This window comes from Rhineura floridana, chromosome 17, assembly GCF_030035675.1.
Source record: "Rhineura floridana isolate rRhiFlo1 chromosome 17, rRhiFlo1.hap2, whole genome shotgun sequence".
NCBI classification, from domain to species: Eukaryota; Metazoa; Chordata; class Lepidosauria; order Squamata; family Rhineuridae; genus Rhineura; species Rhineura floridana.
In genome coordinates this window covers 15,394,690-15,422,465 of record NC_084496.1, presented here as the reverse complement: position 1 = coordinate 15,422,465, position 27,776 = coordinate 15,394,690, and the positions used below count along the sequence as shown (strand labels likewise).

General features: G+C 40.6%; 1 protein-coding gene across 1 annotated transcript; it reads right to left on the bottom strand.

Annotated features, from left to right (window-relative positions):
• Positions 1-257: 257 nt before the first annotated feature.
• On the bottom strand, positions 258-27,221 carry KDELR2 (KDEL endoplasmic reticulum protein retention receptor 2). The gene is made up of 5 exons (XM_061599747.1): positions 26,842-27,221; positions 19,256-19,356; positions 13,329-13,487; positions 9,792-10,044; positions 258-2,204 (listed from the first exon to the last, which is right to left on the bottom strand). The coding sequence occupies exons 1-5, from the start codon at positions 26,930-26,932 to the stop codon at positions 2,170-2,172; spliced, it is 639 nt and encodes a 212-aa protein (XP_061455731.1). The 5' UTR covers positions 26,933-27,221; the 3' UTR covers positions 258-2,169.
• Between the last annotated feature and the right edge of the window lie 555 nt (positions 27,222-27,776).

Genomic DNA, 27,776 nt, shown 5'->3' with positions numbered 1-27,776 from the left:
GAAGACAGCACTTTAATGTTTCATGACTGACACATATTAGAACCCATGGGAGATACAAATAAAATAGAAGGGTCATATAATCTGCTGATTTTAATAGAGCAGATTTTTGATACAGTGGGTGCTGCCGTAAGTTACTCAGTAGCACGATCATGTTGCAATTGTTTAATGCTTTGTCACGCTACCCATAGCTCCAAACCACAATCTTTTGGGCTGAAGTTTCTACCCAAACCATGCATTTAATGAATGAGACACAGCAATATAGTTAGAAAATATATTTGTAACAGAAATTAGACATACACATGAGCAATAAGAAAGGTTTGAGACACAGTACTGCATTTTTCCAGATTAGAGTTTCAAGGTATGATTGAAACTTTCACAATTCTGAATAATGATTTTCTCCATTGTCTCTGCCACATGCTTTTACCACTTCCTCCTACCAACAACTGCCTCCTCTATTTTGGAGAGGTGCTGGGGGATTTAGTGAACAAAGGGGTTGGGACATGTGTCTGGACAGTTTGTTCAGACTTCTCTAGCATATGAGTAAGAAATCTATTTGGTAACTATGGCAATTATCCAAGTGCCTCATTAATTTGGGAATTATATGCTTTAAAAACTTATTATTTTATTTATTTTTATTTATTTTTAAAACTTATATACCGCCCGACTAGCAATAGCTCTCTGGGCGGTGAACATAATCTGTAATCATGTGCATATTTAAGCAGGTAAGTATTTATTTATTTATTTATTTGATTTATATCCTGCCCTTCCTCCCAGGAGGAGCCCAGGGCGGCAAATTAACAATGTAGATTCAGCGGCTTGTATGCTATTTTTCACAGGAATTTTTTTCCACCCTTTCAGTTGCCAGGAAGTAACATTACACTCAGACCCATACTGCATTCAAATTTCTCTTTTACAGATTTTACTAATGCAGTGAAATACCCATTATTGTCAAGATTTGAAGCATTAGTGTCTTAAGAAATATGTCTATTCTGCAAACAAAGCTTTTTGTTTTTATAACTTTTGAACAATTATATGTTACCTTTCTTCAAGATAGGTTGTAGCAGAGGCCCAGTTCCAGAACACCATCACAATGTAAACCACTTCATAAAATGTTTATTTAGGATGGTAACACAAGATAAGTCATGCAACAGCTCAGTAAAAAAGGGAATTATGTAAAGTTGATAACGAATAGTACTTGGTGCTGCTGATTCAAGAATAAGTTATAAAAATCACATGAATTGTCCAAAACTGGCACATCTAAAACTGCTTGAAAGCTGAACATGGACATTACTTGTAAAAGTATTTGTATTAAAAATTGTAGACAGTTAAAAATTGCCACCTACAGATTACTTCAACTGGACAACTATCACAGGTTCATCCTTACAGTTGCAACACTAAGGTTGCTGGGAATAAAAGTAGTTTTATGCACTCAAAAAGTGGAATCATTTTGTTCTGAATGAAAAAATGACGGCATGTCTGCTGCTAAACCACAAAAGCAAAGAAATCTATTCATTGGCACCAAATACTCTCAAGCTAATGTCTTCCAGAAGGCTAAGAGAGGTAGCAGACAATATGCACTGGCAGACACTATAGGAGAATGATTCCTATTTTTAAATGGAATAATTATAACCAAGGACATTCATGAAATGATGACATCCTACCATAAGTATTTTGTCATTTGTAATTTGATTTCAGTTGACACACAATGTTCAACTTTTTTAGGGAATAATAAATATAGTGGAATAAAATTTGAAATCAAAAGATAAGAACGGTTACCATCCATCAGTCAGCACACCCCCGTGTGCACCAAAACAAGTCGGTAATTAAAAAGAACCATTTGAAAATAAGTGTTTGCACTTATTCCTGTTCATAAACAACCCCACAAAACCTCACTTTTGGAACTATTCCAATTGAAACTACACACTGAATTAAGTTCACACAGTATTAAGTTTCTTTATGTAAAAAATCTTTATACATAGTAATAAAAAAGATAAAGGCAAGATGCATCAAACAGAAGTCAGCTGGTTGTTCTCTGGTCCTATATAGCCTGCCGATGACTCTAGAAGAGTGGGAGACTATCTGTTTCAAGCATCTTCACCTTTCGCTTGTGGTAAGGATTGTTCTGTCTAAGCATCCAGGATGACAGATGCTGGCAATTCATTTTGGCACTTATGCTGGCAAACTGAGCTTCTTTCCTTTGAGTACTAAGAAAAAGACAAAACAAGTCATTATTTAATCCACACATACATCCAATAAACAGCATCCAAAGCACTAATGTTATATAACATTGGGTTGTATCCAAATCATACTCAGAGTACACCCATTTAAGTAAACAATGGCCCAGAGAGTTTTCTGGAATAATATAAACAAAAGAAAGCTCTCTACCCTGAGCTTTGACAATAAGGAGAAAAAAGGGGAGATAATATATGGTAAGAAATGATGACATTTAAGATTAACAGAATTTGTGAAAATCTTTTCTTTTGCTTATTTTATAGGCATCTGTAGGCTCTTCACCTTGGAATCCCAAGGCATGTTATATACAGCTCAAGAGAGAGCTTCGGCTATGGGGCGGTATTCAAGTTTAATAGATAAATAAATAAGACAATAAATCCATGTAACATCTTCCTCTCTAAAGATGTGCAAGAAGGTGCATCCTAGCTTGACATCAAAATGTATACTGTGACCAGGCCAAACACCTTGGAGGAGAGACATTCCATGGTCTGGGGGCCACCCTAGAAAAGGCCCTCTCATGCACTGCTGGCCATGAACTTCAGACAGGCGTAACTGCCTCTTGTGCAGATGTCAACTCCTGCGCAGGTCTATATAGAAAGAGGTGCTACTTCAGATATTTTACTTTATTTTGCTTAAACTTAGATACTCAATTGCAGAATTCCCTATAATAACTTTTAAGTTTGCTTCTTTTATATTAAGCTGGTAATACAGAATGGTGAGCCAAGGAATCCCTGGTTCAGACATAACACTAAGCTTGGGATAATGGTTTGTTGCTGGTGGTGGTGGTAGGGAATGAACAGGGTGATGCCTATGGCTTGTGCTTACTCTGCAAACTAGGATCAAAATGTGGTTTCCAATCTTGGTTTGCCGGGTAAGCACAAGCCACAAATCAGGAAGGAACAGCAGGTGGGTATCATGGCACATGAAGAGAAGGAAGTGTATGAGTACAAGGATCTTTCATGGTTTGTTTACATAGCCAATTCCTTTTTAAGATTTACTCCAAGATGTATCTTTTCGGCACCTTTTGAAGACTTTCCTCTTTCAACAAGCCTTTAAAGGTTGAGACCTATCCCAGTCTGCATCTGTGTTAGAATTGCTTAATATGTTTTTTAAAAATGTTTTTAACCCTTTTAAAAAGTTTTTAAAAATGTTTTTAACACTGTTTTGTTTTAATGTATTTTAAGATCTATTTTTATGATGTTTTAGTTTTTAGCACTTTGTTTGCCGCCCTGGGCTCCTGCTGGGAGGAAGGGCGGGATACAAATTAATTAATTAATTAATTAATAATACTGGCATTTCTCTTTCTAACACAGCTAAGATTAAAAGGCCACCAGATTTTGGGGTCAGTAAACCAAATGTTGTCTGACGAGCACTGGGGATGTAAGCCTGGTTCTCAACACTTGACCCATCTGGGTTCAGGCCTGGTTATTGTTACTTTATCTCTCAGCAGCTTTTGATACTATTGACCATGGTAGCCTTCTGAACTGACTTTTACAGTGGTTCCAGAATTGTTTTCAGAGAATAGCATTGAGTAATTGTGCTGTGGGGCGCCGCAGGTACTATCTTGCCCCCCAATGCTGTTTAACATCTATATGAAGCCTTTGGGAGCAGTCCTCAGGAGATTTGGGGCAAGGTGTCAGCAGTACGCTGATGATACCCAGCTCTATTTATCTGTCACATCTGAATTGGGAGAGGCTGTGCAAGCCCTGGACCAGTGCCTAGACGTGGTGGTGGGCTAGATGAGGGCCAATAAACTGAGTCTGAATCCTAGCAAGATGGAGGCACTGTAGGTTGGTGATTCCAGAGTTTGGATAATTGGTCAATTGCCTGCTTTGGATGGGGTCCTACTCCCTCTGAAAGAGCAGGTCCGTAGTCTGGGGGTGCTCTTGGATCCATCTTTGGTGGCTTTGTTGCTGTTATGTGCCTTCAAGTCGATTACGACTTATGGCAACCCTATGAATCACCGACCTCCAACAGCATCTGTTATAAACCACCCTGTTCAGACCTTGTAAGTTCAGGTCTGTGGCTTCCTTTATGAAATAAATCCATCTCTTGTTTGGTCTTCCTCTTTTTCTACTCCCTTCTGTTTTTTCCAGCATTATTGTCTTTTCTAGACAATCATATCTTCTCATTATGTGTCCAAAGTATGATAACCCCAGTTTCATCATTTTAGCTTCTAGTGATAGTTCTGGTTTAAATCTGTTATAACACCCAATCATTTCTCTTTTTCACGGTACATGGTACCTGCAAAGCTCTCCTCCAACACCACATTTCAAATGAGTTGATTTTTCTCTTACCCATTTTTTTTTACTGTCCAACTTTCACATCCATACATAGGATTAGGAATACCATGGACTAAATGATCCTGACTTTAGTGTTCAGTGATATATATTTGCATTTGAGGACCTTTTCTAGTTCTCTCATAGCTGACCTCCCCAGTCCTAGCCTTCTTCTGATTTCTTGACTATTGTCTCCATTTTAGTTAATGATTGTGCCAAGGTATTAATCCTTGACAAGTTCAATGTCCTCATTGTCAACTGTAAAGTTACATGAACCTTCTGTTGTCATTACTTTAGTCTTCTTGACGTTCAGCTGTAGTCCTGCTTTTGTGCTTTCCACTTTAATTTTCAACAGCATTCATTTCAAATCATTACAGGTTTCTGCTAATAGTATGGTATTGCCTGCATATCTTAAATTATTGGTATTTCTCCCTCCAATTTTCACACCTCCATCTTGGTCCAATCCCACTTTTATTATATGTTCTGCATATAGATTAAACAAATAGGGTGATAAAATACACCCGTCTCACACCCTTTCCGATGGGGAACCAATCAGTTTTTCCATATTATGTCCTTATAGTAGCAAAAACAAAAGGAGATAGAAACATGGTTAGAACCCTAAATGCAACTATACAGCAACTAGTACGTAGGGACAAAGAGAACAATTACAATAGTTATTGTATAGAAATAGAAGAGGACAACAAAAAGGGTAGAACAAGAGCCCTATTCCAAAAGATTGGAGAAATGAAAGGGAAATTTAAACCAAGAGTAGGGATGTTGAATAATCAACAGGGGAACACACTGACTGACCGAGATAAAATAAAAGGAACATGGAAGCAATACACTGAAGAACTATATAAAAGAGATGCAACAATGACAGATTCTGAAGAGAGTGGTTTATAACAGGTGCTATTGGAGGTCGCAGATTCATAGGGTCACCATAAGTCGTAATCAACTTGAAGGCATATAACAACAACAGTAGCCTCTTTTCCAGAGTATAGGCTGCGCATCAGGACAATCAGATGCTGTGGCACCCTCATTTCTTTTAAAGCATTCTATAGTTTTTCATGATCTACACAATCAAAGGCTTTGCTATAATCTAGAAAGCACAGAGTGACTTTCTTCTGAAATTCCTTGGTCCATTCCATTATCCAACGTATGTTTGCAATATGATCTCTGGTATCTCTTCCTTTTCTAAATCCAGCTTGGACACTTGGCATTTCTCGCTCCATATATGGTAAGAGCTTTTGTTGTAGAATCTTGTGCACTACTTGCATGGGGTATTAAGGCAATAGTTTGATAATTACTGCATTCCCTGGGATCCCCTTTCTTTTGAATTGGGATGTATATATGTAGGCCTGCAGGCAACTGTATATCCATTGTAAGGGCAAATGTATAATTACTTTTGAATATGAAAGCTTTTAATGTTTCCTCCTTTAGTCACTGCAGTGATTTAGCATTTTTGCCTGGCAGCTTGGAAGATAGGTCAAAGAACGGTCAATGTACCATCAACTTAGCTCATAGCAGACCTGGTGCCTTATCTGAGGGGCTAACGAGCTTACATTGCCAGGGAGCTGTCTGATGTACTGCCAGGAAAAGTAGCTCCAACCTGTCAAGATGTTCCGCATGTTAGTAGTGCTAATTAACGCAGTATCTTATCACTTTGATTTTGTGAAAACAAGACAATCCATCAAATGCTATGATGCTTCAAAGATCATTGCTATGCTATATAATCACCTTTGATGCCCAGTTTGATGGTTCAGACTGGTCAACGGTTTGTGCAGGACCTTGCAGTCTGATTCACCTATTGGGTATGCCTGTGCGCTGTAAGTTACTCAATAAACTCTCCTTGTAAGCAAACCTGAATCTGCCTTATCGTCTCCTTGGTATCTCTGAAACTTGAAAGCCCACAGCCAGGGGCACACAATATTGAACGCTTCCAGTCTGTGGGCCATTGTTTAGTTTTCCATATTTGTTGACAAGTTTTTATCAAAATTTTGAAAGATTCATTCTCAGCAACTTGTAGCAATTCTACTGGTATGCCATCTGTTCCTGGTGATTTGTTTCTTCCAAGTATTTTAAGAGCAGCTTTCACTTCACATTCTAAAATTTCTGGTTCTTCATCATACGGTTCCTCTGTGAATAAATCTGTCATCCTTGCATCTCTTTTATAGAGTTCTTCAGTGTATTGCTTCCATCTTCCTTTTATTTCATCTCAGTCAGTCAGTGTGTTCCCCTGTTGATTATTCAACATCCCTACTCTTGGTTTAAATTTCCCTTTCATTTCTCTAATCTTTTGGAATAGGGCTCTTGTTCTACCCTTTTTGTTGTCCTCTGCTATTTCTATACAATAACTATTGTAATAGTTCTCTTTGTCCCTACATACTAGTAGCTATATTACTGCATTTAGGGTTCTGACCGTGTTTCCATCTCCTTTTGCTTTCTTTCTTTCTTTAACCATTTTAAGAGTTTTGTCAGTCATCCACTGAAGTCTTTCTCTCTTTTTAACCAGAGGTATTGTGTTTTTACATTCTAATGTCTCTGACTTCAATCCATAGTTCTCCTGGTTCTCTATCAACTACGTTTAAAGCCTCAAATCTGTTCCTTATTTGATCTTTATATTCTTCTGGGATGGTATTTAAATTGTATTTTGGCAATATGATTGCTTTGTTGTTCTTCTTTAGCTTTACTCTGATTTTCAATATTACCAGTTCATGATCTGTACCGCAGTCTGCTCCTGGTCTTGTTTTCACAGAAAGTATGGAATGTCTTCTGCTACCAATTATATAACCAATTTGATTCCCATATTGACCATTTGGTGATGTCCATGTGTACAGTCATCTTTTCATTGCTCAAAAAATATGTTTGCAAGAAACAAATTACTGGCTTCACAGAATTCAATAAGTCTTTCTCCTGCTTTATTTCTATCTCATAAGCCTCATTTTCCCACAAGTTCTAGTTCTTCTCTGTTCCATACTTTTGCATTCTAGTTACTCATGATTATCAGAACATCTTGTTTTGCTGTACAATCAATTTCTTCCTGTACTTCTACATAAAATCTCTCAACTCTTCTTCTGCATTTGCCATTGGATCATAGACTTGGATGATGGTTATGTTAACAGGTTTCCCATTTAATCTCATTGATATCACTCGCTCAGACCTTGCATTATAGCTCCTAATTGCATTTGCTACATCACTTCTCAATATTAAAGCAACCCTGTTTCTTCTTAATTTCTCATTTTCTGCATAAAATATTTTGTAGTTGCCTGATTGAAAATGTCCCATTCCCATCCATTTTAATTCACTCATGCCAAGTATTGTAATGTTGATGCGTTCCATTTCTTGCTTGACAATTTCTAACTTTCCCTGGTTCATGCTTCTCACATTCCATGTTCCTATTGTGTGCGTCGTACAACTCCGGACTCTCCTTTTGCATCTGTGTGCATCAGCCTCTGGGCTTCCTTTCGGCTTTGACCCAGTGGTGTCATTAGTCACAGCGCTACTCGTACATGTCCGTTGTTCTTCCCCAGTAGCTCGCTGAGTGCCATCTGACCTGGGGGTCTCATCTTCCAGCACAATCTCTTGTTGTATTTTGGATTCTCTGTTCTTAGGGTTTTCGTTGTAAGAGGTATTCACAGGTGGTTTGCCTTCCTCCGAGTCTGGTGTCTCAGCTTTGACCATTCCACCTTGGGTGACCGTGCTAGGCATCTAGACTCCTGACGGCATTGCTCTCAGCTTCTTTGACACTCTCAAACCCCCTCATCACGTTAAGGTGTGCATCCTAGATGAGGCTTTGGTGGCTAGGAGTGCGTTTTATCAGCTGCTGCTGCTAAGACAGCTGTGGCCATTTCTGGACTAGGATAGCCTAACCACTGTTGTCTATGCACTGGAAAACTCCAGGCTGGATTACTATAGTGCATTCTATGTGGGGCTGTCCTTCAAGATGTTCTAGAAGCTACAACTAGTGCAAAATGCAGCAACACAACTGCTCACTGGGTTAGGGTATTGCCAACATGTAACCCCACTGCTGAAAGAACTGCATTGGCTGCCCATTAGCTACAGGGCCAAGTACAAGGTTCTGGTTTTGGTGTACAAAGCCCTATGCAGCTTGGGACCAGGATACCTGAAATATTGTCTTACCCCTTATATACCCAGTTGATCACTGTGCTCTACAGGTGAGGGCCTCCTACAGATACCATCTTATCAGGAGGTCCATTCAGCATAACACAGGAAGTGGACCTTTAGCATTGTGGCACCAGTACTTTGGAATCCTCACCCCTTAAATATTAGACAGGCACCATCTGTTATCTTTTTGGCAGCTACTGAAGACCTTCTTCTTTCAACAAGGCTTTTAAGTAGAGACCTTATCCCAGTCTGCGTTTGTGTTGCAATGGTTTTTTAAGATGTTTTTAAAGCTTTTTTAAAAAGATGTTTGGGATGTTTTTAATGTTGTTTTGTTTGAATATGTTTTAAAGGCTTGTTTAAAAGCATTCTAAAACATCTTAAAGTGTTTTTGTTTGTCACCCTGGAGGAGGAAGGGCAGGGTATCAGTTAAATAAATAAATAAAAAACAGCCATGAAGCTCACTTCATGATCTTGGGCCAGTCATTCACTCTCTCACCCTAATCTACCTCACAGGGTTATTGTGATAACACTATGGAGTCATAGTCACACAGATTCAGATTGCCTATCACAGTGGGCATAGTAACCAGATCCAAAACTATGGCATATATTTGGAATGAAAAATGGAAAAGTTCAGCAATTTCTGAAGAACAGATGTATAAATTCCAAATCCATTCAGCAGCAGCATCCTTTTCTGAATATTTCATGTCCTTGATACACTATGAGGAACACGGAGTTGGGGTTTTTAAATGCTAATTAGAATGCAAACTCTTTTAAAACACTAATGCTACACTTAAGGTGGAAACTATGGGGAATATATGCATTAATACAATATACCTGGATTAAGAGAAACAAGAACAGCTGAAAGGAATACAAGAAATGCCTGTGCTAACTCTTGCTTTAAGGACGATGCCTTATTATAAATATACTCAGATCTTGGCTACATTTGGTTCTAGCGCTTGCTGCTTGATAGTGGAAAAATCCAGAGCACATCCAGCATATCAACCTCTAAAGTACTGAACAGCTGTGCTTATCTGGCATAGTGATGGAGCTACATTATTATCTGCAGTATTAATATACTGCAGAAACACATGCAAGGAATCTAGAAAACATAATCTTTAGGTGCACAGAACAGGAAGATTATATCCTAGGTCTTACCTTTTGTAACATACAGATAGAAGAAGTCACAGTACAGAATAGTCTGGACCACACCAGCAACAACAGCTATGAGGTCAAAGAATCCCTCAAAGTAGTAGCGCCAAATCCAGTTGATAAGGTACAAGGCACGATACAGGCCCAAGAAGAAAAGGTAGTGAGTAGTGATGGTTTCTGCCTCCCCAGTTTTACTAATCATAAAAAGTTGGGGGAGAATAGCAACTGACTCCAAGTAGATGGAGAAGGTCCACAAGATCTGAAAGAACAAGGCAAAGACATTCATGTGAAACCATCACTTAACAGCTTCTACATCTACTATGTGAAAAACGTGTATTCAGAAAAAAAATTTTACCCTATTCTACTGTCATATCAAACCTTTGAATAAGAACAAGCAGGGAAAGATCTGTACAAATAGTTATAATAGTTTTGTCCAATGCTGCAATACAAGAAAACATGTAAAGTTTTATACTACTAGTACAGAATACTCTGAATCCAATAGAAAAGATTCACCACACTATATCAAATCAATGTTGACTTCATTCACTTTGGTGGAACTGTAAAGTAACTCAGAGTTTTTGAGAAAGGTGATGGAAATAATTCAGGCAATAACAGGGAATCCTATTTCATGCAACCCAAAAGTGTTGTTATTAAATGTCTTTGGGAAAAGAGTGCAGAATATTGCTGGGCAGGGCCGGCTCCAAAGGGCGGCCCAGTGGGGCCCTAGCCAAGGGCCCCTCGTTATGGTGGTGGACTAATGCTCCATTTCCGCAACAGGCTCCCTGCCACAGGCCACAGATTGCAGGGGGGAGCTGCCCACCTGCTCACCATCCTGCCCATGCCCGCTTGCTCTCCCCCACGCCCACTGGCTCGCTCTCTACCCCGCCCACTCCCTCCCCCTCCCCCCACCTGCTCACTCACTCACTCACCCTCTCCCCTCCCCCACCTGCTCACTCCTTAGCTCACCGTCCCATCCCCACCCGCTCACCCTCCCCCACCTGCTCACTTGCTCGTCCTCTCCCCCACCCAGCCCCCCTTGCCCACCCACGAGGTGGGGCGTGCGTGCATGCAGGTGCCAGGGTAGGCTGGCTGATGCCCAACAGCCCCAGCATGCCTGGGGCCAACCCTGTTTCTCGGTGAAGAATACTGCTGGGTTGGCTGGGTTAGCAAGAGCATGGATATTAATAGTTTTAAAATGGAAGAATTCAAAGCCATTATCAATAGATGACTGGTACAGAAAGTCTGGTATGTAATTATTATAGCAAAACAATTACAGGGAGATTGTTATGGTGTAATGACCAGGCAAGAAATTTGTGGTGTTGTGGAAGAATAGTAAAAACAAGGACAATACTTGTAAGGAAATTTTGTCCACGTTTTAAGTGTAGTATCCTGAAACAGTATGTACCTTTTTATATTAGTATATTATCTTTTTTATATATTATAACCCTGAGCTCCTTGAAAGGCAGGATAACTATGTAGTAAGAAATAAGTAAGGTGGTGGGTACTGATATACAATAGACCTCATGCATATATCATGGAGCAGCTAAAATATAAAGAGGTATATTATTGCCTATATTTTCTATTTCCCCTACTTTTTGATACAGCACAATTTTAACAATTGTAGTTCTTCATAAATTCTCCAGATGGCACCAAACACTTCTGAACTGCGATTTGAGGAACATAAACTACAGACAATGAAGGGCACAAGGACCAGATCAATTTCTCACTGTTTTTGTTTAATGAACTGAACACACCATGAATATTTGAATAATTAATTATGTTAAACAGTTGTTATGGCTACTGCACTGTGCTACAGACAAAGATAAAGAAAGCCCACCAACACAAAATGCTTCGAACTGGGATCATCATGTCTACTCCCAATTCCGATCCCTGTACCACATTGGTTAAAGACAATATGGAATTGCTGAATCTGACAACACTAGCCTGGGGTTAGCTCATGAGGATGGTAAAGCTGTCTTTCAAGACTCCACCATTCAGGGCAAACAGCATTTATGCCTGAAGGTCAAACTGGGCTTGAACGTTAGCATGTTAAAATAGATGGAACTACACATCTGTTCTCCACTACCTTTGGCTGAAATCAATCAGACTTTTCCCCTTCCTGAACTTACAAGATCTAAACAGGGTGGTTCATGACAGATGCTCTTAGAGGTCACCGATTCATAGGGTCACCATAAGTCGTAATCGACTTGAAGGCACATAACAACAAAACCTTAAGTTTGGGGGTCTAGAGTAAGTATTCTAGCATAACTTTATTTTCATCAAACCTAGAAGCTAGGATACAAAATAGTCCAGATTATTTTTTTTATAGGATCAGCTGTACTGACAGGGAGAATAACAAATGTTTGCTGTGCACAGAACTCTACTGTGGTAGGAACAATTGAAAAGATTGTGGAAGCCATCCAAACGTTAGCATAAGATCATGTATTTTAGAAGAACTGGACATTGGCTAAGCACAGTCAGAGGACAGTCAGAAAACCCAATTAAGTATGGAAACACTCACTCAGCTGCATTCCATACATGCCTATTTTGCAAGTCCCCTTCTCATTAAGACATGCATCTGCCATTGGTCCATCAAGGCAGTATGGTTTGCTCTAAGTGGCAGCATCTCCCCAAAGATTCAAGCAAGGTTTTCTTAACTATGCTACCCAGGATCATAATACTAGAGCACAGAGTCACCCAATGAACCTGAATGGCAACGGATTCAGGACAGACAAAACAAAATACCTCTTTACACAACACACAGCTAACTATGTTAACATAACATAAGATGGGGTGATGGACACCATTGTTACTAGTCATGATTACTATATACTACCTCTGGGATCACAGGCAGTATTTTTCTGAATACCAGTTCCTGGGGTATTCTAGCAGGAGTGGGCTATTGCGCTTATGCCCTGCTTGTGGGCTTTTTGTAGGTATCTGGTTGGCCACTGTGGGACACAAGATGCTGGAGTAGGCAGGCCTTTAGTCTGATCAGTGCTCTCCTTGTGAGATCCTTAGGTGGAGGTGTGGGGAACTGAATCAGAGATCTTCTACATATAAAGTATGTGCTCTCCCACGAGCTATGACACACTCAGGTGTTGTGTGGGTTACTTAACCTATCCTGGCAATGCTGAGGGGCCAGTGAGCTTTAACTGGAACAATTTTTAAGCACACACATATATTAAACCTTTCCCCCCCTGCTAAATCCAGATCAACCATTTCTATTGAACCACACACAGATTTTCAAGCAAGATTTTAGGAAATGTTTACTTACAGTAAACTAAAGAAGCTTGTTTTTAAACACTGGTGGAATCTTGCAGTGCTATATGGGGCCAACCCACTAAAGCAAGATCTAAGCCAGTCAAACAACTAGCATCCACAGTTTCAACCCACTAAGTTATACACAAATACAACTCTATATCAATCCTACCTTGAATGAAACAATGTGGTATAAAGAACAAAAATGTTCTGGTTTATTTAAAAGTTACCCAAGTTTTCTTTACATCATTTCAGAACCCAAAGCTTCATGAAAAAACTAACCTCTAGAGGAGAGAAGTCATGGTTGACAAGAAAAGACAGCCCACCAACTGGAACCACAAGGAACTCCACTCTGAATGTATCATGGTTTCCATCGTAAGTAGCCTTAAATTTCATGTAGATCAGGTAGACTGTGGCATATGAGCAAGCAATGTAGATAAGCTGAAAGGAAAAGAGCCAGATGTGTTATCAGGCTTTTAGTCTGTGCTTCCTCCATAAAAAGGATTTTATACATACAACAAGGAACAAAAAGGATATTTGCTGGCTATTGAAACAAGCTCCCTCTACACCCATTTGCTCAGTTGCGTTCATCAGCATTGTCTACTACAGGAGTTACAAAGCTATTGCTCATTTTCTTCTTAAAACTGGCTCTTTTCTAATATGGAAAAAGGTTACCTGGAATATACAGAGGTACAGGGTTCTTCTCTCCATACCTACTCACTGTTTGATTTGGGTTCTTTTAGCAATTTAAGAAAAGTGAGATCTGTCTCAAAAGACAATCTTGTTCATCCTAATGCTGTATCTCTGACTATAGATGCTTTCTTGTAAAATCCCACTGATTCTTTTGCCCATCTGGATCATGTATGTAACTAATTAATCTTCACTTTGCAGCAATCATTTCCATATAGTTTGTTCTACTATTTTCCATGAGTTCCAAAATCAGATTTGACAAAAACAAGTATTTAAAAACATTAGGGCCATCACCTCTTAAAATAAATTGATTAAATCTGCATACAGGCAAAACCGTTCTGAAGCACTAACAACTTCTTAGAAGCATTTGATCCTAAAATGGTGATTGCCACCAGCAGTTTATAAATACTTGTTATTGGCTCTGACATCATTTAAGCCAGAACTTTTAGATTAGTTGACCAGTCTTAGTTTCTGTGGTACATAAGGTCTCCCTAAAAAATTAACACCTGTACCAGTTGTTGTAATGCAAAAATCCTATGCACACCTACTTGGGAACAAGTTCAGCTGAATTATATTAAAACTACATAAAGTGCCTAATGTTTTCTAGGACTGTACAAAGATTTTTAAAAACCACAGATCCCACCAGAAGGTTAACAATCCAATATATATAGTACAAAAGAGACGGGAAGGAAACAGTCGCACTGGCAACTGATGATTCCAGAAAGGCAAGGATATAAAAAATGTCCACTCCCAGGACTTAAGAATTAGAGCTATTCTAACTGCTGCCGCTCTCTTCATGACTTTTGGGTAGAATAGCAACCACCTCAGAACAGTGCTAACTGGCAAGAAGGGACAGGTAGCACCAGATGCCTCAGTCCCTAGGAGGCAGGCATCTCTTGATCTGAGCAGCTCGGAAGCCTGCACCTCCTGGTTTTTCCGAGTCACATGTACCGTGTGCTTAGATAATCTAAATTATACATGGGATTCTGCTTTGGTATATTTGAAGAGTGCTTCACTGGTAGTGGGCTTGTTAACACAAAAGGCATACAATTTAATTAAGGAGCCTACAGTTAAAAAGGCAGAACTTCTAGCTTTCAGGTCTTCATCCAGAAAAGGTTATCTTGAGGAAAGTGGGTTTCATTACATTCATGACAAAAATACCGTAAACAGACTTAATCATCAGGTGGAAAAGGATGAGGCTAAGAAAAGTTAAATGACTTGCTCAAGGTCACATAAACTGTGTCAGATGTAGAATCCAGGTCAGTGCCTCACCAATTAGGCCACAGTAACCACAGACAAAAAGTTTAAGGTTTTCAGCTCTCCATCTGTATCTCAAAGAAATAATATTTAAAGTGTTTTACCAAGCAGAATCTAGTTTCCATTTGCTGTGCAACACGGAAAGGACAGCATGAGTCAACATCCCTGGGGTTGTTATTCAAGTAGCCAATTAGATACAGAAAAATCCCTAGAAAGCAGCTGCCAAGGTGCCAACAATAACAGCCAGAAAGTGCAAGAATCAAAAGGGTGGATTACAACAGGTGAGCCTCCAATGTAGGAATTCTGCATTCAGTTTATGACAAGCAGGTGATATTCTGCTCCTAAGAGACTATCCCAGGCTAGCCCTATCCCCAACCATTATTGATGTTAAGATTTGGATAAAGTTCTGCTTGGTGGAAAAATAAATAATTCAAACATTCCTGTTGGCACAGGAAATTAGAGAGGCGACAGGACTGGTGGGTTTGGGTCTGGTTCATTTTACAAGCATCTGATCAGCAACAGGGTTCTGTGGCCAGTTTGACATTTAGAAAAACTAGTTAAGTGGTTTATTTATTAGGTTTCTATCCCACCCTTCCTCCCGGTAGGAGCCCAAGGCAGCAAACAAAAGCACTAAAAACACTCTAAAACATCATAAAAACAGACTTTAAAATAAATTACAAAACATCCTTTAAAACATTTAAACAAAAAATCTATAAAACATCTTTTTTAAAAAAGCTTTAAAAACATATTAAACAGCAATTCCAACACAGACACAGACCGGTTCAATTGGAAGGAGACGGTGGCTGGGACTGATGAGAGTGAGAGTCTACAACAAAATCTCGAGGGCCAAAGGCTCCCCAGCCACCCCAGCCGAAAGAGATTTCTTTATTGGATTTATTTGCTGTCCTTCATCAAAATGATCCCAGGGCGACAAATAGCCACACAGGAAATATCGTGGTGACATTCAAAATACAATAAAGTTTAATAAATAATAAAAGAACTCTGTCTTAAAATCAGAACATTAAAATCACTACAAAACATATTCATTGCAGAATTTCAAGCAACAGTAACAGTGCATCAGGGCCCAACCAATTCAGTTACTTCCAAACACTTGCAGAAAGAGAGGACTCTTCAAGGCTATAGTCAAAACTACCCAACAAGGAAACAAGCCAAACCTTGCCAATGCTCCTTGCCAATTCTCTTGTGCCTTCTTTTGGCATCTGCACACATGCTTCAATAAGCAAGCAAAGCACACACAAACAGCTGGGTTGTCAGTCCTCGTCCATGGGTCCAGAAATTAGATTATGGCAGGTTATATAAAAGACAGCATTGCTCAATTTCATAGCCTCCCAGGATTTCCAGCTGCATCCCAACCATGAGCAGTGCAGACTTGGAAAAAAACTGGGAGAGTTGGAAAACCCCCCCCCACTGAATTCTTCTGGGCCTTCATATATCTAGTGTAGACATTGGATCTTCTTTACCTTCTCCTGTCATTGTGGTGATCCTACTCCACCAAAGTATCACTAGAACATAATTGTGTTGGGTTTAGTGCAGTCTTAGTCATGCTTAGAGTAGACCAATCAAATGGGACTTAGGTTAGTCATAACCAACATGCTCCACTGATGGGTCTGCTTTTAAGCAATTCTATGTCTGGAGCCTTTCATCAGTAAAATCGACAGGTTCATATTTCTCAAACTATATAGACTACACAGCTGGCAAGCTATTAAGTGGATCCACATTGGCACAGCAATAGATATGAATGAACATCCAGTGTGGTATTTGATTGTGGCTAAGCACATGTGACTAAGCCCAGCTCCACAGAAGTTTCACTGGCATTTACTCCAAGTAACTCACTTAAAGTTCAAGTGTTTGTGACTTATTTGCACTTTTGGAATATTTAAAACAAGTGGATGGACAGTCTCTTGGTGAACCAAATTAACACTAGAATCAAATAGAGGACCAGCACTTATTCAAGGGCTTATAGATATGAACCAAACTGTGTCAACAAGATGCATTTCAGTATTTAATATTCTCTAGACTATGACTATTAGATATCCCTAACTAGAGAGGGAAATTGACAGTTGGGAGGTAAATGAAACAAAAAAAGTTAAGCACTCCTTGATAGAGACAAGCATACATGACAGCATAATTCAAGCTTCTTATAATTTTCATATAGGGCTCTCAGTGGTTCCCACCTAGGAATCAGATCAGGTCTACATCTGTTTAGGTTTAGTGATTATGCAGCATCAGATGCTTCCATATCACTCACTGGACCTGCTTTTTAGCATTTGTATTACTGGTCTAACAATACACCAAACAGTGTACAGTAAGACATTTTAGCCAACTCACATTTTATATAAATATTACATAATACAACCAGCACACAGTGGGATCTATTATTTATTTATTTCATTTCATTTATACCCCGCCTTTCTTTTCATGGTAGAAACTAAAATTCAACTGCTTGAGAGTTCATAGAATACTTCAGAACATCTTAGATCAATACTAGCATGCCAAACGCAACCCCTAGCCCAAGTGTGGGAAACCTTTGGTACTCTAGATGTTGCTGAACTACAACTCTTATACAGGGGTGTAGTCATCTGGGGTCTTGGGGGGGGTCTTAGACCCTTTACTTTTTTGACAGCAGGGTCCCAACATCTCCAGCATCATGTGAGCCAATCAGCATGAAAGGGGAGTGTGCTTGAAGTTCTTCTCAGTAGCTAACATGCTTCCTTGTCCTTTCCTGCTGATTGGAGCCAATCAAGAGTGAAAGGAGGCGAGTCAGCCACTGAGAACTCTTTTCAGTAGCGAACACTCTCCCCTCTCATGCTTATTGGCTCCTTAGGGACATCCATTGTTGTTGGAGAACAATCTCATTCTCAACTCAGCAGCAAAAAAAAGTGAAGGGGTGTGGCTATAACTAACATGAAGGGACCCAGAAATTCTGAATTTGCCACGACACTACTGCTCTTATAAGCCCTGGCCATAGGCCAGGCTTGCTGGGGCTGATGAGAGTTGTAATTCAGCAACATCTGGAGGGCCAAAAGGTTCCCCACTCCTGCCTTTGCCCAACAAATACTTACCCCTTCATTAGAGTCTTTGTAGCATGAGATTGCTTTTTCAATTTCTAAAGCAGACTTTCGACACTAATCTCAAAATACAAATCCACCTGGAACTTAGACTTGAAAGTCGGCTTGGCGGCATGGATGGCAATGGAACAGCTAGCGTACTGAACTCATGGAACTAGACTAAGAGAGGACTGCTAATGGTCATGTGCATCCAATAAAGGCAGGTCTACTTGATCGCAATGCTATACTTCCCAGGGTTCCATGTCACACAAGCAGATTCTGCCATCTTAAGGATTTCAGTTTCCATTTTAAAAGCTAATATATAGTCTCGGGGGGGGGGGACCCACAAGCAAGGCTTCCAGAAGACAGAGGCACAGTGCTACTGTCTGAACAGCTTCAAATACTTCCCTACATGAATCTCCTCTCCTCTAACCTTACTGTCCTTCCCATCATCTTTATTGCCTTCTTTCACTTCTTGACAAGAAACCTAAAGGGTTAGAAAGATAAAAGCAAGTTTTGCAAAGCAAGCAGATGAAAATTAGCACTATAATCTTTCTGAAGACCTTATACCTCACACATGAAGTTTTTATTTGTTAGACCAAAGGCACTGGAGTACCCACACATAGACACCTAACGTTTTTGTTCTAAGAAATAAAAGCTTAAATTAAGGCACTGTCCACAGAAGGAGAAGAGTCCAACATACTCTAGTGACATAAAATAGTGCCTTGCTATTATTTTTCTGTGCAGATGCCTTGTAGGAGAAGAAAACTTGAAGCAGGAATATTAATGAACATATTCATAGTAACTGTAAAATTGGTGAGTCTTGATCACACTATCAGAGAATAAACTGAGTTGCAACCACCAGGCCAATCTAGCAAACTACCTCACAGTTTTTTTCTGAATGACTTCAACTCTTTCTGCAAACCAGTTTATCCATGTGTAAAACAGAGAAACTCATACAGCTCAAGACACCACAATATAAAGGTAATTTACCTATGGCATTTGCAACCCTCCTTCTTCCCTACAGCTGCAACTTTTTTTCCCTATCAGCACATCCACATTAATTTTAACACGAGGAGGGAGGTTGTATATTTGATTTCTGAGCCTTTATTCTAAGTTGCCATGGAAACTAATTCATTGAGATGTATGTGAAGAAAAGTCAGTAGCCCCTATTGTTTATTCAATATACCATACCTTCATAGCAGTGTTATAAAAAGAAATGAATGAAGTGAAGAGATCCAGGTAACGAGTAGTGAACACCAGTGCAAACAGAAGCTGGCTTTTCCCAGATATACCTAAAGCAATAAAAAAGGTAACGTGAGGAAAGGTATTTAAAAACCCAAACTCTGCAAATTCCCTTAATTCAAAACACTGACTAATGCAGATTCACTGTATATCTCCCAAGCTAACAGAACCTTATGGTAATCAGAGCTCACCCATTTAAACGTTTGAAAACCCAGAAGTATCAGATATCTCCATCTATATTAGCAATTTTCTGCCATTTACTTCTTTTGCTACCATTATTCAGCTTTTATTCATAACCAAAAATCTATCACGCATTGAACAGGAGAAAACACAAACCCTCTGCAGAAGACCTAAGGAAAGACTGATTAATAGAGCAGCTACATTCACTGAATATCAGTCACTGGAGAGCAACAATGACAAAATGCAATAATGAAAAAGGGACAGTTACAAGCGCAACTGCCACTCAGGTTGTCTTCCTATCCACCTGTCCCAGAAATTGTTTAGTTGTGCTGATCACCATGGATCAAGGCAGAACACCAGCAGGAGGGATCATAAACTATTATTTCCACTGGTTATAAGCATTTTACCTGTCTTATAACCATCATTGGGAATTTGCCACCATTTTCAGGTCATACAAATGCCATTTCAGTATATTGTTTTTATGTCTGTCAGTCGGAGGTCATCTAAGTGTTATGTCCTTAGCAGCTTTGGGCTACTAAACTATGACTGGGAAGAGTTGAGATCCTCTCCTCCCATTGAGCAACTGAAGGCAACAGGTCTGTACCAACCTTATCTTCATAAGCCTCCATTTAACTCTCTGGCTGATGGAAGGTGCCATATCATCACATAAACCTCAGTCGTCACTCCACTCCTTCTGATTTTCAATAAATTGTAGCCTATTTCCATCCCAGCCCCTGTGCATTAGCTTTTTCTTCCACCGAAATCCTGGTATGGTCACAACAGGGTTATCTAGCCTTGGCAGGCCCTACTAGTCCTGATCCCAGTCTGTGAGATATTCCCACAGAAACAGTCTCCGTGCCCTAAATTACTAACAGCTCATTTAACCTGGAGGAGTCATCTGCACCAAGAGTCTCTCAGGAATGACACAACGGGGAACGACAAAACATTAGACCTCGATCTTGAGCACATTTACAGGCTTGCCATCTTTAAATGCTCACAACTGAGGCTTGGATGGGCAAGACACTACAGGAAGTTCAGAGGTCACTTTTCTAAAAGAGTATGCCTCACTGTGTGCAAAATAGGGGTTGATTACAATACCTGTTTATTAGCTCTGCTACATTCAGCAGTCAAGCAATAAATGTAGCATTTTTCAGCCAGATAAAAGAAAAGCATGGGTATACTCTATGACTGAGAGTATTTTTTTCATGCTATCAGTTAGAAAGGAAGACAATTGTTTATATAACCACCTTTCTGCCAATGCATTCAATGCAGTTCACAGCTGGTATTCAAGCCAACAGGTATATTCAAAAGTAATAGGGACAGAGAGAGTAAAGGAAATAAAAATCAGGTACCAGATGTTACATACTGTTATGTAATTGTTATAATGACCAGATAACATGGCCACTGAGGGTGATAGTTCTAAGATGGGAGGAGGCAAACAGCAATTGGTCCTGGCTGAGCCGATTGGCCTTGCTGTCTCATCTCTCCTTCTGATGCAGTCAGGGGGAATGGATGCTGATGCTGACCTGAGCAATTAGCTGTCCAATGCTAAGGAAGGAGTGAGAGTGTGTTCAACAACAACAGACCTACCCCATATCCCAAGATATTCCTACAGTCACATTGCTACTTATTAGCACTCCTCAACAGGGCTGTGGAGTCGGTACGCCAAACCTTCTACTCCGACTCCTCTATTTTTCTACTGTCCGACTCCGACTCCACCCAAAATTGCTTCCAACTCCACAGCCCTGGAAAGTGCTGTAAATGTCTTTTTTAATTGGAAGCTCTCATGGGAGCATTTTTATCGCTGCCTGAATATGCGCTGATCTTGGCATCACAGCATTTGTCTTCATCTAGGTCCTGTGTCATACACTGACACACAAAATGTTTTCCATCTTGAGTTATGGTGAAATGCTCAACTACAGCTGACTTCATGGGAAGCTTCTTTGACATTTTGAATTTATATTTTAAAAAATTTGTCAATCAAAATTTATTTTGAAGCTGGAGTCGGTACATTTCTACCGACTCCGACTCCACCCAAAATTGCTTCCGACTCCGACTCCACAGCCCTGCTCCTCAACACCAGATACCTTACCTTTAATTTCACTAGTCCCATGTCTTTTATTTCCTTCAACAATTCATATTTGTATCATTTTAATTTATTACAATATCTGTTAACTCTTTTATTCAAAATGGAAAGAGTAAATTAAAGGAAGCCAGACTGTAAGGATATTCCCTATTAGAATTCTATTTCTTTCTTAACTGTTTTCCTGTGGAATGGCAGAATGTCACTTACTGCCCTTCTCTTACTCTGCTGCAATTGTTTTATGTTCATTGATATACTGCTTATTTCAAAAAGATAATTATGTTAAAGGATAAGAAACTGTATACGTTAGTCCTACTCAGAATAGACCCAGTGAAATTAATGAACTTAACTAACTTAGGTCCATTAATTTCAAGGGGCTGACTGAGTAGAACTTTCTTGGAAATAACCCTTAGTTCTGAACATTGATTTGTAAAGCCTCTGCTGGTTGCCAATTTGCTCTAAGTCTCTATAAACCTGATCATATATAAGTACTCATGTCATCTTAGATTCAATGTAACTATTTCACATGTCACACTAACAATGCTGCACTACTTCCTATTCATAATAAACTTAGAAGTGATGGCATTCAAGTCCCTAGAAGAATCAACTTTTCTAGTTATGAAAGTGCTCGCACTAATAAGCATTTTTTATCATTTATGAAATAAATGAACCTAATATCTACCTGTGCCACAAGCATGATTTCACCACATACATCCTGCTAGCTTACACTAACCTGCCCCTTTTGCAAGGACACCCTAAGACAGGGGTAGCTAATCTGGTACCCTGTAGATGTTGCTGGACTTCCAACTCCTAAAATTCATGCTGGTCAGGGCTGGAGGAAGTTGTGGTCCAACAGCTTCTGGAGGGCATCAAAATGACTACCCCTGCCCTAAGGTAAAGTAGTATTCAGAAACACCCTACATGGAGATACTGCTGTGGCTCTTGCTAGTGAGTTTGCCATACCCTCTGCATAAAGAATTGCCTCTGCAGATGGTCTGCCCAAATGCTTTCACAGCTGCTCAAATCTCATTTGCTCCTTTTGTGTTGACAGACATACAAAATGCAGATACGTTGTATGCAAGCATGCTAGACATTCCATGAAACCAAGTTTAGCTATGACTGGGTGACTCTTTAATTCTTAGCTCTTGTTGTTGTGTGCCTTCAAGTCGATTTTGACTTATGGCGACCCTATGAATCAGCGACCTCCAATAGCATCTGATCTTGTAAGTTCAGGTCTGTAGCTTCCTTTATGGAATCAGTCCATCTCTTGTTTGGCCTTCCTCTTTTTCTACTCCCTTCTGTTGTTCCCAGCATTATTGTCTTTTCTAGTGAATCAGGTCTTCTTATTATGTGTCCAAAGTATGATAACCTCAATTTCATCATTTTAGCTTCTAGTGATAGTTCTGGTTTAATTTGTTCTAACACCCAATTTGTCTTTTTCGCAGTCCATGGTATTGGCAAAGCTTTCCGCCAACACCACATTTCAAATGAGTTTATTTTTCTCTTACCCGCTTTTTTCACTGTCCAACTTTCACATCCATACATAGAGATCGGGAATACCATGATCTGAATGATCCTGACTTTAGTATTCAGTGATGCATCTTTGCATTTGAGGACCTTTTCTAGTTCTCTCATAGCTGGCCTCCCCAGTCCCTAGCCTTCTTCTAATTTCTTGACTATTGTCTCCCTTTTGGTTAATGACTGTGCCAATGTATTGATAATCCTTGACAAGTTCAATGTCTTCATTGTCAACTTTAAAGTTACATATAAGCATATATAATGCTTAACAGCATATGTAAGAGCTCAATCCTATGCATGCTTATTCAGAAGTTAAGTTTGAGTTCAATGGGGCTTACTCCCAAGTATGCATGCATATGATTGCAGCCCAATTAAAATGTTATGCAAGCTTACTAAGGAGTAAGTCTTGAGGTCAGTTGGACTTAACTTAAAAGCATGCCATAGCATCAGGCTGTAGGGATTATAGTTATTTTTGTAAACAAACAGCCTGCCTGACTCTATATATTAGGCTTGTTGTTATGTGCCTTCAAGTCGATTACAACTTATGGTGACCCTATGAATCAGCAACCTCCAATAGCATCTGTTGTGAACCACCCTGTTCAGATCTTGAAAGTTCAGGTCTGTGGCTTCCTTTATGGAATTAATATATTAGACTAATGAATTATAATTCTAAACAGTTCTGTATATGAGCAACCAATGGATTGTTCAGACTCTAGTTGCTTTACAATAACTCAAGTCTGCTACTTTAAAATGAATTCTAGAAAATGCTAAGCAATTAATCAACTGAGATGGATCCATTTTGCCACCAGATAGCATTCTCTCCCCCTTACAAGAGTTCACAGTTCAAAAGCTACTTGACTTGATCATAAAAACTGCAAAGAGAATAACCAACAGAGCACCAGTTTGGAGTAGTGTTTAGACATAAGAAGCCAGTCCAAAGTCAAATAAATGCAGGATACGCAATGACTGTGTGTCTAAGTTAATGTACTAAAGTAGCTGGCTGCAACTTTAAGAACTTGTACCAGAGATTGCTTTTCCCTTCTCCTTTCCATTTCTTTTCCTCATGTGTCATGTCTTTTTAGATTCAGCCTGAGGGCAGGGACCATCTTAAAGAAGCTAACAAATATCACTTCTCAGACTAAAGCGCAGAGTACAAATACTGTAAACAAACAGGAACACAGCAGCACCAGAATCTCATTTCTGGATGTAAAAAAATCTACTCTCAAAATAAGGTATTCAAAAACACTGACATCAAGTTTTGTTTTGCAACACAGCCATGAATTTCTTCAGCCGAACAATGAGAAATATACTTTTCTGTTGGGAAACCGACACGAGGGTGCAGCAAGAATACAACTGAAATCTCTCTCCCAGTCAGCTCTGTTCACCACACCTTCTGTTAAGCTGCCACGTCACACTAGGCCAGGAATCCCAATTGAGCGCCTATTCTCCCAAGCCTTGATTCAGTCATTTGCTTCCAATTTTTAAATGCAGTTGGCACTGCAAATAAAAAAGCTTGCCAAGCTCTCAGATCAAGCCGGATCACAGGTTAACCCCTTCAGAGAAAAAGAAATAAAGGAGCTATCATGAAAGTTTAAAAATTAAGACTCCAGCAAGTCAGAAGAACCACCTGAGACTTGCAAATTCTGCATGAAAACCTGCTTTTGGCAAGCTTTCTTCCAATTGAAGTAGCACAGCACATTCAGGAAACATAATTTAGGCTATATCATAACTCTTCTCTTCCAGCACTACTGCTAAAAGATAATGTTTCTTGAATAGGATGGAACTACTGTTTTTCTCCCCGCAAATCCAGAATCTCAAAGGGACGCTCTAGCTTTATGAAAGCAAATGATCCCCTTTGCTTTCCTTTAAGTCCATTCATTCTATTTATGTACAACAGCTCCAAAATGAGTAAGATGCCTGAAAGATAGGATGACGACAGAAAAAATCCATAGTTCCTGCAGTTCCCTTCACACTGAAATATAACTTTGCTTGGGTTGTAGGCTGCACCAGGAATTTCCCCCTACATCATCTTCTGAGCTAAGAAAGGCACCTATTCTGTCCATTTATATTCTTGTGCTCTTTTTGAACCAAGAAAGAGGGGATCAAGTTATTTGACCTGACTATTCATAATTATGGCAGAGTTATCAAATAAGACTGACTGGATTTTGAACCCTTTCTGAGCCCCTCTAATCTCTCAGGTTCAATTTCACCAGCACTATGGGATTTTTATGCCTATTACACTATTTAAATAAATTTCTAAAAAACCCAGTTTCTCCACTTAGTCCACTCGGATGGGATCTTCATCAATGAATACTTCCCTTACAGAATCCAGGACAGAAGCAGCCTCGGCTGCCCAGTAATATAAATAATGACTATAAAGCACTGTTTTCAAGATACATTTCAAAGGTACTCTTCAGGTAGTCTTAAGGTTGTTCTTCACTCCCCTTTTTGAAAGACAGGGACCCCAGCCCCTACGCCCCAGACTCCACATCTTTTAATACTGTACAGGCTTCAAAGGTAACAACTTTCCTCCCCTTTATTTGGTTCACAGCAACTATAGGAAAAGCCTTCAATCAATATACTTTATTACATATTATATCTTTCCTCCAAAGATGCTTAGGAACAGCATACATGATCTCCCATATCCTCACAACAACCTGTGAGGGAGGTCAAAGATCACCCAACAAGCTTCATAAGAAATTTGAACCTGGACGTACCTGGTCCTAATTCAACACTCTAGCACTAAACTACACCAGCCCCAGCTCACAGTCTCCTAAAAGTTTTTTCTAGCAGTAGACTCTACTTCTGCAACATCCCATAGGCTTTAGAAGGAGCTACCTCTCAGACCTCATCCTTTAAAAGTAGGGGGCATGGTGGGAATACCCTCTTCAAATCAGCACCCCAAAAATCCCCCTCAGTATTCTATAGACTTATCCAATGAAGTCAAACTGTCCCCCCACATGTGGAAGTAGGGGACCCAATCACCCCCAAAAGGGAGTACCCCCAAAATTTCCACCTGTTCCAACCTCCCATGAGCTCCTCAATGAAGGTAAAGCCTTCCTCCAAACACAACAGGCAGCAGTGGGGAACCATCACCTCCAGAACAGCCCCTCACCCAAAGGCAAAGCTCCTGCCCAACTACACACATAGAACATGGAGGGGGGAAGAATCACACATACATGAATGCCCCATAAGCTTCCCCAACGAAGGCAACCCTGCCCCAACACATATACACACAGAAGAAAATGAGGGGCACATCGCCCCCCCTCAAGTCAGCACTCCAGAATCCCTCTTACCTGAAGGAAAACCCATCATCCACCCCCATGAACTGGAACCGGTAGCTCTTAACACCCCAAAATCCCCTCTCCGCGGAAGGTAAACACCAGCACCTACAAGCAGAAGGTGGTCGAGGTAATCACCCTCCCCGCTCATCCCCCCTTCATTTGGAGGCGCCTGCAGAAGGGGAGACGCCAAGGGGGCGGTGGGAATCACGCTGTCTCTGCACCCCCAAATCTCCCCCCATCCCAGAGTGAGGGGGACAGCCCTTCGGGGAGGCAATCCAACAGAGAGCGCCGGGGTGGGTCCTCTGAGGCAAGGAGAAGGAGAGAGGCCCGCGGCTTGCACCGCTCCCCTGGAAGACGAAGCTGCCTGCCTGCCGCCCGCTCGCTCGCCCTTGCTCCTTTCCCGCCTCCTTGTCGCCCCCGGCCTCAGCCTCGCCCGCCACCCGCTCCACCGTCCGGCCAGCCCGACGCACCGGCGCACGAGCGGGTCTTCCAGATCTTGAGGAGCAGGATGATGATGGCCGCCAGGTGGGAGAGGTCCCCGGTGAGGCGGAAGATGTTCATGGCGCCGGCGGAGAAAGTGGTGGAGGAGGAGGAGGAGGAGGGAGAGGAGCCGGGGACCGAACCGAAGATGGCGAGAGCTCAGCGGGCACCGAGCGACGTGGCCCGGGGACGTGGCCAGAGACAGCCAGCGCGGGCGCGGTGCACACTGGGAAAAGCAGAGAAGAAGTGGGGGAAGGACAGAGAAGGAAGAAGACCGGGGAGAAGAGGGAAAGAGAGGGAGGAGGAAAAGCCACGCCCCCTCTATGCCTCAAGTGAAGGGTGGGAGACTGAGGGAGGGCGAAGGTTCTTTACTGCGCACGCGCACTAAATCTGCCCCTCCCACTTCCTTTTCTGGGGAGGAAGGTCAGAGGCTAAAATGGAGCGTGGTTTTTTTTCTGTTCTGTGCGCACGCGCAACGTATCCCTCCCTTTAGTTCTTAGCTGCGCTTTGGCTTTTATAAATCAAGTGTTCTGCAACCCTGAAGTCAGGAGTTGAGTGTGTCTGCACCTTCTTGCCATCTGAAGCAGCGGTTTTAAAACGTAGCTCTAGCGGTGAATAGTCGGTTATCTGACTTTGATTAAAATGCATGGGTGTGTTCGCTTTGATTGACTAAATTGCCCTAGCCTGGTATTTCAATATTGCGTTTGGACATTGTTTTATGTTGAAGTTGCTTTGTATATTTTTAATAGAAAAGTGGCACATAAATGTATTTTAAAGGTATTTTTAAGCTGTTTTTCCAGGCAAGCCCATCCAAACCGGCTCACTTTACGAACAGTGTTAAGTCACATTGTAACTGGTACGGTATGAACATACAAAGACAGTTACAGTAGCAAAGCTTCTCTGCAGTTTGGAAAAAAAAAAGTGA

Excerpts from the sequence above, each read along its gene's own strand:
- KDELR2 (XM_061599747.1), bottom strand. The coding sequence starts at position 26,932 with ATGAACATCTTCCGCCTCACCGGGGACCTCTCCCACCTGGCGGCCATC. Across the intron at positions 10,045-13,328 it reads ATGACTTCTCTCCTCTAGAG|ATCTTGTGGACCTTCTCCAT; the intron begins GTTAGTTTTTTC and ends TTGTTCTTTCAG. Across the intron at positions 2,205-9,791 it reads CTATCTGTATGTTACAAAAG|TACTCAAAGGAAAGAAGCTC; the intron begins GTAAGACCTAGG and ends TCTTTTTCTTAG.